The sequence below is a fragment of the Oncorhynchus nerka genome, linkage group LG2, assembly GCF_034236695.1.
Source record: "Oncorhynchus nerka isolate Pitt River linkage group LG2, Oner_Uvic_2.0, whole genome shotgun sequence".
In the NCBI taxonomy this organism is placed as follows: Eukaryota; Metazoa; Chordata; class Actinopteri; order Salmoniformes; family Salmonidae; genus Oncorhynchus; species Oncorhynchus nerka.
Genome location: NC_088397.1, coordinates 102,059,324 through 102,080,441, shown reverse-complemented (window position 1 = coordinate 102,080,441; position 21,118 = coordinate 102,059,324). Strand labels below are relative to the sequence as shown.

The 21,118-nt window shown below is 45.4% G+C and overlaps 1 protein-coding gene across 1 annotated transcript in view; it reads left to right on the top strand.

The window, feature by feature from the left end:
* The first annotated feature begins 370 nt into the window (after nucleotides 1-370).
* Nucleotides 371-21,118, top strand: part of zgc:77375 (uncharacterized protein LOC402927 homolog) — a 68,713-nt gene continuing 47,965 nt past the window's right edge. The window contains 1 exon segment of the mRNA XM_065004770.1: nucleotides 371-530. Within this exon segment, the coding sequence (XP_064860842.1) occupies nucleotides 414-530 (117 nt within the window). The 5' untranslated portion in view covers nucleotides 371-413.

Below are 21,118 nucleotides of genomic sequence, written 5' to 3'. Positions count from 1 at the left end.
ATGCAATTGGCCTATGAAGCACATGTTGCTCCATTCAGAACCAGCGGCATTTTGGAGTCCTCTAGAAGTAAACTGACCCCAGATAAACTGTTTAGCTCTCTCATACATTTTCAAATGTGTTTGATTGATCTAAAATACTGTAGTACAAAACGCATGAATGTTTCTTTGAATCAGTCGAATCCAGTCTAGTGGCGCAGCGTGTGAATCCTGTGCGACCTTGTAATCCCGCGTCCGCTAAAGATCACTTTGACGTTCCACTACTAAACAGAACAGCTCCCCCGCCTGTGTTTGTAGGACCACCTTCTCGGTTTCGTCACATCATGCCTTCATATATGAAGGGTTCGAACAAGGTTGAACTAAATTAGAGTAACAGGAGGCAGCGGAGAGAGACCCGACAGCAGAGCAGCAGAATCATGAAGGCACTGAGTGTCCTACACCGGGCTGCGAACACCCTGCTCAGCCATCCCGGGGACCGGGGAACTCTACTGACAAGGTGTGGGATAAGCGGCGCCTCGACGTTAAATAACAAGGTAGTGTTGTTACGTTACAGTCTCGTCATTATGCAGTACTTGGTTGATAAAATGTATCGATATAATAACGTTATAGCGGTGTAATGATGCAAGGTCGTTTTGGGGTTTCGAAGTGTTTAATTCAACTGGCCTCTGAATATATCTGTGGTCTGTAGGTTACAATAACTAAACGTTTGCAGCAGCCAACAAGACCGCGATCCAAAAAAAACAGTATTCTCTATGCATTAACTGTTTATGAATAGCTTGAATATTTACATTGACTGCCCCCCCCTCTTGTTTTTACACTGCTGCTACTCGCTGTTTACTATCTATGCATAGTCACTTCACCCCTACCTACTAACTACCTTCTACTAACCTGTACCCCTGCACATTGACTTTGTACGGGTACTCCCTGGATATAGCCTCGTTATTGTTATTTTATTGTGTTTTCTTTTCATTTGATTTTTTACTTTAGTTTATTTAATATATATTTCCTTAACTCTATTTCTTGAACCGCATTGTTGGTTAATTAAGGGCTTGTAAGTAAGCATTTCACGGTAAGTATTCGCATTTATTGTATTCGGCGCATTTGACAAATACAAATGAATTTGATTTGATTGGTCGGGTATTTTTATTTTACCTTTATTTAACTAGGCAAGTCAGTTAAGAACAAATTCTTATTTACAATGACGGCCTACCGGTGAACAGTGGGTTAACTGCCTTGTTTAGGGGCAGAACGACAGATTTGTACCTTGTCAGCTCGTGGATTCGAGTAAAGGAGGCTTTACTGTTCTTAGGTTGTGGGATGACTTTTGCTTCCCTCCAAGCCTGGGGCCACACACTTTCTAGTAGGCTTAAATTGAAAATATGGCAAATAGAAGTGACATTATTGTCTGCTATTATCCTCAGTAATTTTCCATCCAAGTTGTCAGACCCCGGTGGCTTGTCATTGTTGATAGACAACAATACTTTTTTCACTTCTTCCACACTCACTTTAGGGAATTCAAAATTACAATGCTTGTCTTTCATAATTTGGTCAGATATTCTTGAAGTGTAGTGTCAGCATTTGTTGCTGGCAAGTCATGCCTAAATTTGCTAATCTTGCCAATTAAAAAATCATTAAAGACTTTGGCAATATACCTCACCACACCACTACATATTCACAGCATACCACCACACCACTAAATATCCACAGCACCTCACCACACCACTATATATCCACAGTACACCACCACACCACTATATATCCACAGTACACCACCACACCACTATATATCCACAGTACACCACCACACCACTACATATCCACAGCACCTCACCACACCACTATATATCCACAGTACACCACCACACCACTACATATCCACAGCACCTCACCACACCACTATATATCCACAGTACACCACCACACCACTACATATCCACAGCACCTCACCACACCACTATATATCCACAGTGCATCACCACACCACTACATATGCACAGCACACCAACACACCACTATATATCCACAGTGCATCACCACACCACTATATATCCACAGTACATCACCACACCACTACATATCCACAGTACCACACCACTACATATCTACATCACCACACCACTACATATCCACAGTACACCACCACACCACTATATATCCACAGTACACCACCACACCACTATATATCCACAGTACACCACCACACCACTACATATCCACAGTACATCACCACACCACTACATATCCACACCACCACACCACTACATATCCACAGTACACCACCACACCACTACATATCTACAGCACACCACCACACCACTATATATCCACAGTACACCACCACACCACTATATATCCACAGTACACCACCACACCACTACATATCCACAGTACACCACCACACCACTATATATCCACAGTACATCACCACACCACTACATATCTACAGTACACCACCACACCACTACATATCTACATCACCACACCACTATATATCCACAGTACACCACCACACCACTACATATCTACAGCACACCACCACACCACTATATATCCACAGTGCATCACCACACCACTATATATCCACAGTACATCACCACACCACTACATATCCACAGTACCACACCACTACATATCTACATCACCACACCACTACATATCCACAGTACACCACCACACCACTATATATCCACAGTACACCACCACACCACTACATATCCACAGTACATCACCACACCACTATATATCCACAGTACATCACCACACCACTACATATCCACAGTACATCACCACACCACTACATATCCACAGTACCACACCACTACATATCCACACCACTACATATCCACAGTACACCACCACACCACTATATATCCACAGTACACCACCACACCACTACATATCCACACCACTACACAACCACACCTCTACATATCCACAGTACACCACCCTACTGCTACATATCTACAGCACACCACCACACCACTATATATCCACACCACCACACCACTACATATGCACAGCACACCACCACACCACTATATATCCACAGTGCATCACCACACCACTATATATCCACAGTACATCACCACACCACTACATATCCACAGTACCACACCACTACATATCTACATCACCACACCACTACATATCCACAGTACACCACCACACCACTATATATCCACAGTACACCACCACACCACTATATATCCACAGTACACCACCACACCACTACATATCCACAGTACATCACCACACCACTATATATCCACAGTACACCACCACACCACTACATATCCACAGTACACCACCACACCACTACATATCCACAGTACCACACCACTACATATCTACACCACCACACCACTATATATCCACAGTACACCACCACACCACTATATATCCACAGTACACCACCACACCACTACATATCCACAGTACACCACCACACCACTACATATCCACAGTACCACACCACTACATATCTACAGCACACCACCACACCACTATATATCCACAGTACACCACCACACCACTATATATCCACAGTACACCACCACACCACTACATATCCACAGTACACCACCACACCACTACATATCCACAGTACACCACCACACCACTACATATCCACAGTACACAACCACACCTCTACATATCCACAGTACACAACCATACTGCTACATATCTACAGCACACCACCACACCACTATATATCCACACCACCACACCACTATATATCCACACCACCACACCACTACATATGCACAGCACACCACCACACCACTATATATCCACAGTGCATCACCACACCACTATATATCCACAGTACATCACCACACCACTACATATCCACAGTACCACACCACTACATATCTACATCACCACACCACTACATATCCACAGTACACCACCACACCACTATATATCCACAGTACACCACCACACCACTATATATCCACAGTACACCACCACACCACTACATATCCACAGTACATCACCACACCACTACATATCCACACCACCACACCACTACATATCCACAGTACACCACCACACCACTACATATCTACAGCACACCACCACACCACTATATATCCACAGTACACCACCACACCACTATATATCCACAGTACACCACCACACCACTACATATCCACAGTACACCACCACACCACTATATATCCACAGTACATCACCACACCACTACATATCTACAGTACACCACCACACCACTACATATCTACATCACCACACCACTATATATCCACAGTACACCACCACACCACTACATATCTACAGCACACCACCACACCACTATATATCCACAGTACACCACCACACCACTATATATCCACAGTACACCACCACACCACTACATATCCACAGTACATCACCACACCACTACATATCCACAGTACATCACCACACCACTACATATCCACAGTACCACACCACTACATATCCACACCACTACATATCCACAGTACACCACCACACCACTATATATCCACAGTACACCACCACACCACTACATATCCACAGTACACAACCACACCTCTACATATCCACAGTACACCACCCTACTGCTACATATCTACAGCACACCACCACACCACTATATATCCACACCACCACACCACTACATATGCACAGCACACCACCACACCACTATATATCCACAGTGCATCACCACACCACTATATATCCACAGTACATCACCACACCACTACATATCCACAGTACCACACCACTACATATCTACATCACCACACCACTACATATCCACAGTACACCACCACACCACTATATATCCACAGTACACCACCACACCACTATATATCCACAGTACACCACCACACCACTACATATCCACAGTACATCACCACACCACTATATATCCACAGTACACCACCACACCACTACATATCCACAGTACACCACCACACCACTACATATCCACAGTACCACACCACTACATATCTACACCACCACACCACTATATATCCACAGTACACCACCACACCACTATATATCCACAGTACACCACCACACCACTACATATCCACAGTACATCACCACACCACTATATATCCACAGTACACCACCACACCACTACATATCCACAGTACATCACCACACCACTACATATCCACAGTACCACACCACTACATATCTACATCACCACACCACTACATATCCACAGTACACCACCACACCACTATATATCCACAGTACACCACCACACCACTATATATCCACAGTACACCACCACACCACTACATATCCACAGTACATCACCACACCACTATATATCCACAGTACACCACCACACCACTACATATCCACAGTACACCACCACACCACTACATATCCACAGTACCACACCACTACATATCTACACCACCACACCACTATATATCCACAGTACACCACCACACCACTATATATCCACAGTACACCACCACACCACTACATATCCACAGTACATCACCACACCACTATATATCCACAGTACACCACCACACCACTACATATCCACAGTACATCACCACACCACTACATATCCACAGTACCACACCAAGACATATCTACATCACCACACCACTACATATCCACAGTACACCACCACACCACTATATATCCACAGTACACCACCACACCACTATATATCCACAGTACACCACCACACCACTACATATCCACAGTACATCACCACACCACTACATATCCACACCACCACACCACTACATATCTACAGCACACCACCACACCACTATATATCCACAGTACACCACCACACCACTATATATCCACAGTACACCACCACACCACTACATATCCACAGTACACCACCACACCACTACATATCCACAGTACACCACCACACCACTACATATCCACAGTACACAACCACACCTCTACATATCCACAGTACACCACCATACTGCTACATATCTACAGCACACCACCACACCACTATATATCCACACCACCACACCACTACATATGCACAGCACACCACCACACCACTATATATCCACAGTGCATCACCACACCACTACATATCCACACCACCACACCACTACATATCCACAGTGCATCACCACACCACTACATATCCACACCACCACACCACTACATATGCACAGCACACCACCACACCACTATATATCCACAGTACATCACCACACCACTACATATCCACAGTACATCACCACACCACTACATATCCACAGTACATCACCACACCACTATATATCCACAGTACATCACCACACCACTATATATCCACAGTACATCACCAAACCACTATATATCCACAGTACATCACCACACCACTACATATCCACACCACTACATATACACAGTACCTCACCACTACATATCCACAGTACACCACCACACCACTACATATCCACAGTACACAACCACACCTCTACATATCCACAGTACACCACCATACTGCTACATATCTACAGCACACCACCACACCACTATATATCCACACCACCACACCACTATATATCCACAGTACATCACCACACCACTATATATCCACAGTACATCACCACACCACTACATATCCACACCACTACATATACACAGTACCTCACCACTACATATCCACAGTACACCACCACACCACTACATATCCACAGTACACAACCACACCTCTACATATCCACAGTACACCACCATACTGCTACATATCTACAGCACACCACCACACCACTATATATCCACAGCACCACACCACTATATATCCACACCACCACACCACTACATATGCACAGCACACCACCACACCACTACATATCCACAGTACCACACCACTACATATCTACACCACCACACCACTATATATCCACAGTACACCACCACACCACTATATATCCACAGTACACCACCACACCACTACATATCCACAGTACATCACCACACCACTATATATCCACAGTACACCACCACACCACTACATATCCACAGTACACCACCACACCACTACATATCCACAGTACCACACCACTACATATCTACACCACCACACCACTATATATCCACAGTACACCACCACACCACTATATATCCACAGTACACCACCACACCACTACATATCCACAGTACATCACCACACCACTATATATCCACAGTACACCACCACACCACTATATATCCACAGTACATCACCACACCACTACATATCCACAGTACCACACCACTACATATCCACACCACTACATATCCACAGTACACCACCACACCACTATATATCCACAGTACACCACCACACCACTACATATCCACACCACTACACAACCACACCTCTACATATCCACAGTACACCACCCTACTGCTACATATCTACAGCACACCACCACACCACTATATATCCACACCACCACACCACTACATATGCACAGCACACCACCACACCACTTTATATCCACAGTGCATCACCACACCACTATATATCCACAGTACATCACCACACCACTACATATCCACAGTACCACACCACTACATATCTACATCACCACACCACTACATATCCACAGTACACCACCACACCACTATATATCCACAGTACACCACCACACCACTATATATCCACAGTACACCACCACACCACTACATATCCACAGTACATCACCACACCACTATATATCCACAGTACACCACCACACCACTACATATCCACAGTACACCACCACACCACTACATATCCACAGTACCACACCACTACATATCTACACCACCACACCACTATATATCCACAGTACACCACCACACCACTATATATCCACAGTACACCACCACACCACTACATATCCACAGTACATCACCACACCACTATATATCCACAGTACACCACCACACCACTACATATCCACAGTACATCACCACACCACTACATATCCACAGTACCACACCACTACATATCTACATCACCACACCACTACATATCCACAGTACACCACCACACCACTATATATCCACAGTACACCACCACACCACTACATATCCACAGTACATCACCACACCACTACATATCCACACCACCACACCACTACATATCTACAGCACACCACCACACCACTATATATCCACAGTACACCACCACACCACTATATATCCACAGTACACCACCACACCACTACCTATCCACAGTACACCACCACACCACTACATATCCACAGTACACCACCACACCACTACATATCCACAGTACACAACCACACCTCTACATATCCACAGTACACCACCATACTGCTACATATCTACAGCACACCACCACACCACTATATATCCACACCACCACACCACTATATATCCACACCACCACACCACTACATATGCACAGCACACCACCACACCACTATATATCCACAGTGCATCACCACACCACTATATATCCACAGTACATCACCACACCACTACAAATCCACAGTACCACACCACTACATATCTACATCACCACACCACTACATATCCACAGTACACCACCACACCACTATATATCCACAGTACACCACCACACCACTATATATCCACAGTACACCACCACACCACTACATATCCACAGTACATCACCACACCACTACATATCCACACCACCACACCACTACATATCCACAGTACACCACCACACCACTACATATCTACAGCACACCACCACACCACTATATATCCACAGTACACCACCACACCACTATATATCCACAGTACACCACCACACCACTACATATCCACAGTACACCACCACACCACTATATATCCACAGTACATCACCACACCACTACATATCTACAGTACACCACCACACCACTACATATCTACATCACCACACCACTATATATCCACAGTACACCACCACACCACTACATATCTACAGCACACCACCACACCACTATATATCCACAGTACACCACCACACCACTATATATCCACAGTACACCACCACACCACTACATATCCACAGTACATCACCACACCACTACATATCCACAGTACCACACCACTACATATCCACACCACTACATATCCACAGTACACCACCACACCACTACATATCCACAGTACACAACCACACCTCTACATATCCACAGTACACCACCCTACTGCTACATATCTACAGCACACCACCACACCACTATATATCCACACCACCACACCACTACATATGCACAGCACACCACCACACCACTATATATCCACAGTGCATCACCACACCACTATATATCCACAGTACATCACCACACCACTACATATCCACAATACCACACCACTACATATCTACATCACCACACCACTACATATCCACAGTACACCACCACACCACTATATATCCACAGTACACCACCACACCACTATATATCCACAGTACACCACCACACCACTACATATCCACAGTACATCACCACACCACTATATATCCACAGTACACCACCACACCACTACATATCCACAGTACACCACCACACCACTACATATCCACAGTACCACACCACTACATATCTACACCACCACACCACTATATATCCACAGTACACCACCACACCACTATATATCCACAGTACACCACCACACCACTACATATCCACAGTACATCACCACACCACTATATATCCACAGTACACCACCACACCACTACATATCCACAGTACATCACCACACCACTACATATCCACAGTACCACACCACTACATATCTACATCACCACACCACTACATATCCACAGTACACCACCACACCACTATATATCCACAGTACACCACCACACCACTATATATCCACAGTACACCACCACACCACTACATATCCACAGTACATCACCACACCACTATATATCCACAGTACACCACCACACCACTACATATCCACAGTACACCACCACACCACTACATATCCACAGTACCACACCACTACATATCTACACCACCACACCACTATATATCCACAGTACACCACCACACCACTATATATCCACAGTACACCACCACACCACTACATATCCACAGTACATCACCACACCACTATATATCCACAGTACACCACCACACCACTACATATCCACAGTACATCACCACACCACTACATATCCACAGTACCACACCAATACATATCTACATCACCACACCACTATATATCCACAGTACACCACCACACCACTATATATCCACAGTACACCACCACACCACTATATATCCACAGTACACCACCACACCACTACATATCTACATCACCACACCACTACATATCTACATCACCACACCACTACATATCCACAGTACACCACCACACCACTATATATCCACAGTACACCACCACACCACTATATATCCACAGTACACCACCACACCACTATATATCCACAGTACACCACCACACCACTACATATCCACAGTACATCACCACACCACTACATATCCACACCACCACACCACTACATATCTACAGCACACCACCACACCACTATATATCCACAGTACACCACCACACCACTATATATCCACAGTACACCACCACACCACTACATATCCACAGTACACCACCACACCACTACATATCCACAGTACACCACCACACCACTACATATCCACAGTACACAACCACACCTCTACATATCCACAGTACACCACCATACTGCTACATATCTACAGCACACCACCACACCACTATATATCCACACCACCACACCACTACATATGCACAGCACACCACCACACCACTATATATCCACAGTGCATCACCACACCACTACATATCCACACCACCACACCACTACATATCCACAGTGCATCACCACACCACTACATATCCACACCACCACACCACTACATATCCACAGTACATCACCACACCACTATATATCCACACCACCACACCACTACATATGCACAGCACACCACCACACCACTATATATCCACAGTACATCACCACACCACTACATATCCAAAGTACATCACCACACCACTACATATCCACAGTACACCACCACACCACTATATATCCACAGTACACCACCACACCACTACATATCCACAGTACATCACCACACCACTACATATCCACAGTACACCACCACACCACTACATATCCACAGTACATCACCACACCACTACATATCCACAGTACCACACCAATACATATCTACATCACCACACCACTATATATCCACAGTACACCACCACACCACTATATATCCACAGTACACCACCACACCACTATATATCCACAGTACACCACCACACCACTACATATCTACATCACCACACCACTACATATCTACATCACCACACCACTACATATCCACAGTACACCACCACACCACTATATATCCACAGTACACCACCACACCACTATATATCCACAGTACACCACCACACCACTATATATCCACAGTACACCACCACACCACTACATATCCACAGTACATCACCACACCACTACATATCCACACCACCACACCACTACATATCTACAGCACACCACCACACCACTATATATCCACAGTACACCACCACACCACTATATATCCACAGTACACCACCACACCACTACATATCCACAGTACACCACCACACCACTACATATCCACAGTACACCACCACACCACTACATATCCACAGTACACAACCACACCTCTACATATCCACAGTACACCACCATACTGCTACATATCTACAGCACACCACCACACCACTATATATCCACACCACCACACCACTACATATGCACAGCACACCACCACACCACTATATATCCACAGTGCATCACCACACCACTACATATCCACACCACCACACCACTACATATCCACAGTGCATCACCACACCACTACATATCCACACCACCACACCACTACATATCCACAGTACATCACCACACCACTATATATCCACACCACCACACCACTACATATGCACAGCACACCACCACACCACTATATATCCACAGTACATCACCACACCACTACATATCCACAGTACATCACCACACCACTACATATCCACAGTACATCACCACACCACTATATATCCACAGTACATCACCACACCACTATATATCCACAGTACATCACCACACCACTATATATCCACAGTACATCACCACACCACTACATATCCACACCACTACATATACACAGTACCTCACCACTACATATCCACAGTACACCACCACACCACTACATATCCACAGTACACAACCACACCTCTACATATCCACAGTACACCACCATACTGCTACATATCTACAGCACACCACCACACCACTATATATCCACACCACCACACCACTATATATCCACACCACCACACCACTATATATCCACAGTACATCACCACACCACTATATATCCACAGTACATCACCACACCACTACATATCCACACCACTACATATACACAGTACTCACCACTACATATCCACAGTACACCACCACACCACTACATATCCACAGTACACAACCACACCTCTACATATCCACAGTACACCACCATACTGCTACATATCTACAGCACACCACCACACCACTATATATCCACAGCACCACACCACTATATATCCACACCACCACACCACTACATATGCACAGCACACCACCACACCACTACATATCCACAGTACCACACCACTACATATCTACACCACCACACCACTATATATCCACAGTACACCACCACACCACTATATATCCACAGTACACCACCACACCACTACATATCCACAGTACATCACCACACCACTATATATCCACAGTACACCACCACACCACTACATATCCACAGTACACCACCACACCACTACATATCCACAGTACCACACCACTACATATCTACACCACCACACCACTATATATCCACAGTACACCACCACACCACTATATATCCACAGTACACCACCACACCACTACATATCCACAGTACATCACCACACCACTATATATCCACAGTACACCACCACACCACTACATATCCACAGTACATCACCACACCACTACATATCCACAGTACCACACCACTACATATCTACATCACCACACCACTACATATCCACAGTACACCACCACACCACTATATATCCACAGTACACCACCACACCACTATATATCCACAGTACACCACCACACCACTACATATCCACAGTTCATCACCACACCACTACATATCCACACCACCACACCACTACATATCTACAGCACACCACCACACCACTATATATCCACAGTACACCACCACACCACTATATATCCACAGTACACCACCACACCACTACATATCCACAGTACACCACCACACCACTACATATCCACAGTACACCACCACACCACTACATATCCACAGTACACAACCACACCTCTACATATCCACAGTACACCACCATACTGCTACATATCTACAGCACACCACCACACCACTATATATCCACACCACCACACCACTACATATGCACAGCACACCACCACACCACTATATATCCACAGTGCATCACCACACCACTACATATCCACACCACCACACCACTACATATCCACAGTGCATCACCACACCACTACATATCCACACCACCACACCACTACATATCCACAGTACATCACCACACCACTATATATCCACACCACCACACCACTACATATGCACAGCACACCACCACACCACTATATATCCACAGTACATCACCACACCACTACATATCCACAGTACATCACCACACCACTACATATCCACAGTACATCACCACACCACTATATATCCACAGTACATCACCACACCACTATATATCCACAGTACATCACCACACCACTACATATCCACACCACTACATATACACAGTACCTCACCACTACATATCCACAGTACACCACCACACCACTACATATCCACAGTACACAACCACACCTCTACATATCCACAGTACACCACCATACTGCTACATATCTACATCACACCACCACACCACTATATATCCACACCACCACACCACTATATATCCACACCACCACACCACTATATATCCACAGTACATCACCACACCACTATATATCCACAGTACATCACCACACCACTACATATCCACACCACTACATATACACAGTACCTCACCACTACATATCCACAGTACACCACCACACCACTACATATCCACAGTACACAACCACACCTCTACATATCCACAGTACACCACCATACTGCTACATATCTACAGCACACCACCACACCACTATATATCCACAGCACCACACCACTATATATCCACACCACCACACCACTACATATGCACAGCACACCACCACACCACTACATATCCACAGTACCACACCACTACATATCTACACCACCACACCACTATATATCCACAGTACACCACCACACCACTATATATCCACAGTACACCACCACACCACTACACATCCACAGTACATCACCACACCACTATATATCCACAGTACACCACCACACCACTACATATCCACAGTACACCACCACACCACTACATATCCACAGTACACCACCACACCACTACATATCCACACCACCACACCACTACATATCTACAGCACACCACCACACCACTATATATCCACAGTACACCACCACACCACTATATATCCACAGTACATCACCACACCACTACATATCCACAGTACATCACCACACCACTATATATCCACAGTACACCACCACACCACTACATATCCACACCACTACATATCCACAGTACACCACCACACCACTATATATCCACAGTACATCACCACACCACTACATATCCACAGTACATCACCACACCACTACATATCCACAGTACACCACCACACCACTACATATCCACACCACCACACCACTACATATCCACAGTACACCACCACACCACTACATATCCACACCACTACATATCCACAGTACACCACCACACCACTATATATCCACAGTACATCACCACACCACTACATATCCACAGTACATCACCACACCACTATATATCCACAGTACATCACCACACCACTATATATCCACAGTACATCACCACACCACTATATATCCACAGTACATCACCACACCACTACATATCCACACCACTACATATACACAGTACCTCACCACTACATATCCACAGTACACCACCACACCACTACATATCCACAGTACACAACCACACCTCTACATATCCACAGTACACCACCATACTGCTACATATCTACAGCACACCACCACACCACTATATATCCACACCACCACACCACTATATATCCACACCACCACACCACTATATATCCACAGTACATCACCACACCACTATATATCCACAGTACATCACCACACCACTACATATCCACACCACTACATATACACAGTACCTCACCACTACATATCCACAGTACACCACCACACCACTACATATCCACAGTACACAACCACACCTCTACATATCCACAGTACACCACCATACTGCTACATATCTACAGCACACCACCACACCACTATATATCCACAGCACCACACCACTATATATCCACACCACCACACCACTACATATGCACAGCACACCACCACACCACTACATATCCACAGTACCACACCACTACATATCTACACCACCACACCACTATATATCCACAGTACACCACCACACCACTATATATCCACAGTACACCACCACACCACTACATATCCACAGTACATCACCACACCACTATATATCCACAGTACACCACCACACCACTACATATCCACAGTACACCACCACACCACTACATATCCACAGTACACCACCACACCACTACATATCCACACCACCACACCACTACATATCTACAGCACACCACCACACCACTATATATCCACAGTACACCACCACACCACTATATATCCACAGTACATCACCACACCACTACATATCCACAGTACATCACCACACCACTATATATCCACAGTACACCACCACACCACTACATATCCACACCACTACATATCCACAGTACACCACCACACCACTATATATCCACAGTACATCACCACACCACTACATATCCACAGTACATCACCACACCACTACATATCCACAGTACACCACCACACCACTACATATCCACACCACCACACCACTACATATCCACAGTACACCACCACACCACTACATATCCACACCACCACACCACTACATATCCACAGTACACCACCACACCACTACATATCCACACCACCACACCACTACATATCCACAGTACACCACCACACCACTACATATCCACACCACTACATATCCACAGTACACCACCACACCACTATATATCCACAGTACATCACCACACCACTACATATCCACAGTACATCACCACACCACTATATATCCACAGTACATCACCACACCACTATATATCCACAGTACATCACCACACCACTATATATCCACAGTACATCACCACACCACTACATATCCACACCACTACATATACACAGTACCTCACCACTACATATCCACAGTACACCACCACACCACTACATATCCACAGTACACAACCACACCTCTACATATCCACAGTACACCACCATACTGCTACATATCTACAGCACACCACCACACCACTATATATCCACACCACCACACCACTATATATCCACACCACCACACCACTATATATCCACAGTACATCACCACACCACTATATATCCACAGTACATCACCACACCACTACATATCCACACCACTACATATACACAGTACCTCACCACTACATATCCACAGTACACCACCACACCACTACATATCCACAGTACACAACCACACCTCTACATATCCACAGTACACCACCATACTGCTACATATCTACAGCACACCACCACACCACTATATATCCACAGCACCACACCACTATATATCCACACCACCACACCACTACATATGCACAGCACACCACCACACCACTACATATCCACAGTACCACACCACTACATATCTACACCACCACACCACTATATATCCACAGTACACCACCACACCACTATATATCCACAGTACACCACCACACCACTACATATCCACAGTACATCACCACACCACTATATATCCACAGTACACCACCACACCACTACATATCCACAGTACACCACCACACCACTACATATCCACAGTACACCACCACACCACTACATATCCACACCACCACACCACTACATATCTACAGCACACCACCACACCACTATATATCCACAGTACACCACCACACCACTATATATCCACAGTACATCACCACACCACTACATATCCACAGTACATCACCACACCACTATATATCCACAGTACACCACCACACCACTACATATCCACACCACTACATATCCACAGTACACCACCACACCACTATATATCCACAGTACATCACCACACCACTACATATCCACAGTACATCACCACACCACTACATATCCACAGTACACCACCACACCACTACATATCCACACCACCACACCACTACATATCCACAGTACACCACCACACCACTACATATCCACACCACCACACCACTACATATCCACAGTACACCACCACACCACTACATATCTACACCACCACACCACTACATATCCACACCACCACACCACTACATATCCACAGTACATCACCACACCACTACATATCCACACCACTACATATACACAGTACCTCACCACTACATATCCACAGTACACCACCACACCACTACATATCCACAGTACACAACCACACCTCTACATATCCACAGTACACCACCATACTGCTACATATCTACAGCACACCACCACACCACTATATATCCACAGCACCACACCACTATATATCCACACCACCACACCACTACATATGCACAGCACACCACCACACCACTACATATCCACAGTACCACACCACTACATATCTACACCACCACACCACTATATATCCACAGTACACCACCACACCACTATATATCCACAGTACACCACCACACCACTACATATCCACAGTACATCACCACACCACTATATATCCACAGTACACCACCACACCACTACATATCCACACCACCACACCACTACATATCCACAGTACACCACCACACCACTACATATCCACACCACCACACCACTACATATCCACAGTACACCACCACACCACTACATATCTACACCACCACACCACTACATATCCACACCACCACACCACTACATATCCACAGTACATCACCACACCACTACATATCCACACCACTACATATACACAGTACCTCACCACTACATATCCACAGTACACCACCACACCACTACATATCCACAGTACACAACCACACCTCTACATATCCACAGTACACCACCATACTGCTACATATCTACAGCACACCACCACACCACTATATATCCACAGCACCACACCACTATATATCCACACCACCACACCACTACATATGCACAGCACACCACCACACCACTACATATCCACAGTACCACACCACTACATATCTACACCACCACACCACTATATATCCACAGTACACCACCACACCACTATATATCCACAGTACACCACCACACCACTACATATCCACAGTACATCACCACACCACTATATATCCACAGTACACCACCACACCACTACATATCCACAGTACACCACCACACCACTACATATCCACAGTACACCACCACACCACTACATATCCACACCACCACACCACTACATATCTACAGCACACCACCACACCACTATATATCCACAGTACACCACCACACCACTATATATCCACAGTACATCACCACACCACTACATATCCACAGTACATCACCACACCACTATATATCCACAGTACACCACCACACCACTACATATCCACACCACTACATATCCACAGTACACCACCACACCACTATATATCCACAGTACATCACCACACCACTACATATCCACAGTACACCACCACACCACTACATATCCACACCACCACACCACTACATATCCACAGTACACCACCACACCACTACATATCCACACCACCACACCACTACATATCCACAGTACACCACCACACCACTACATATCTACACCACCACACCACTACATATCCACACCACCACACCACTACATATCCACAGCACCTCACCACACAACTACATATCCACAGTACATCACCACACCACTATATATCCACAGTACATCACCACACCACTACATATCCACAGTACATCACCACACCACTACATATCCACAGTACACCACCACACCACTACATATCCACACCACCACACCACTACATATCCACAGCACCTCACCACACAACTACATATCCACAGTACACCACTACATATCCACACCACTACATATGCACAGCACACCACCACACCACTACATATCCACAGTACCACACCACTACATATCTACACCACCACACCACTATATATCCACAGTACACCACCACACCACTATATATCCACAGTACACCACCACACCACTACATATCCACAGTACATCACCACACCACTATATATCCACAGTACACCACCACACCACTACATATCCACAGTACACCACCACACCACTACATATCCACAGTACACCACCACACCACTACATATCCACACCACCACACCACTACATATCTACAGCACACCACCACACCACTATATATCCACAGTACACCACCACACCACTATATATCCACAGTACATCACCACACCACTACATATCCACAGTACATCACCACACCACTATATATCCACAGTACACCACCACACCACTACATATCCACACCACTACATATCCACAGTACACCACCACACCACTATATATCCACAGTACATCACCACACCACTACATATCCACAGTACATCACCACACCACTACATATCCACAGTACACCACCACACCACTACATATCCACACCACCACACCACTACATATCCACAGTACACCACCACACCACTACATATCCACACCACCACACCACTACATATCCACAGTACACCACCACACCACTACATATCTACACCACCACACCACTACATATCCACACCACCACACCACTACATATCCACAGCACCTCACCACACAACTACATATCCACAGTACATCACCACACCACTATATATCCACAGTACATCACCACACCACTACATATCCACAGTACATCACCACACCACTACATATCCACAGTACACCACCACACCACTACATATCCACACCACCACACCACTACATATCCACAGCACCTCACCACACAACTACATATCCACAGTACACCACTACATATCCACACCACTACATATACACAGTACCTCACCACTACATATCCACACCACTACATATCCACATCACCACACCACTAGATATCCACAGTACCTCACCACACCACTACATATCCACAGTAAATCACCACACCACTATATATCCACAGTACACCACCATACTGCTATATATCCACAGTACACCACCACACCACTACATATCCACAGCACCTCACCACAACACTACATATCTACACCACTAAATCAAATCAAATCAAATGTATTTATATAGCCCTTCGTACATCAGCTGATATCTCAAAGTGCTGTACAGAAACCCAGCCTAAAACCACAAACAGCAAGCAATGCAGGTGTAGAAGCATGGTGGCTAGGAAAAACTCCATAGAAAGGCCAAAACCTAGGAAGAAACCTAGAGAGGAACCAGGCTATGTGGGGTGGCCAGTCCTCTTCTGGCTGTGCTGGGTGGAGATTATAACAGAACATGGCCAAGATGTTAAAATGTTCATAAATGACCAGCATGGTCGAATAATAATAAGGCAGAACAGTTGAAACTGGAGCAGCAGCACGGCCAGGTGGACTGGGGACAGCAAGGAGTCATCATGTCAGGTAGTCCTGAGGCATGGTCCTAGGGCTCAGGTCCTCCGAGAGAGAGAAAGAAAGAGAGAAAGAGAGAATTAGAGAGAGCACACTTAAATTCACACAGGACACCGAATAGGACAGGAGAAGTACTCCAGATATAACAAACTGACCCTAGCCGCCCGACACATAAACTACTGCAGCATAAATACTGGAGGCTGAGACAGGAGGGGTCAGGAGACACTGTGGCCCCATCCGAGGACACCCCGGACAGGGCCAAACAGGAAGTA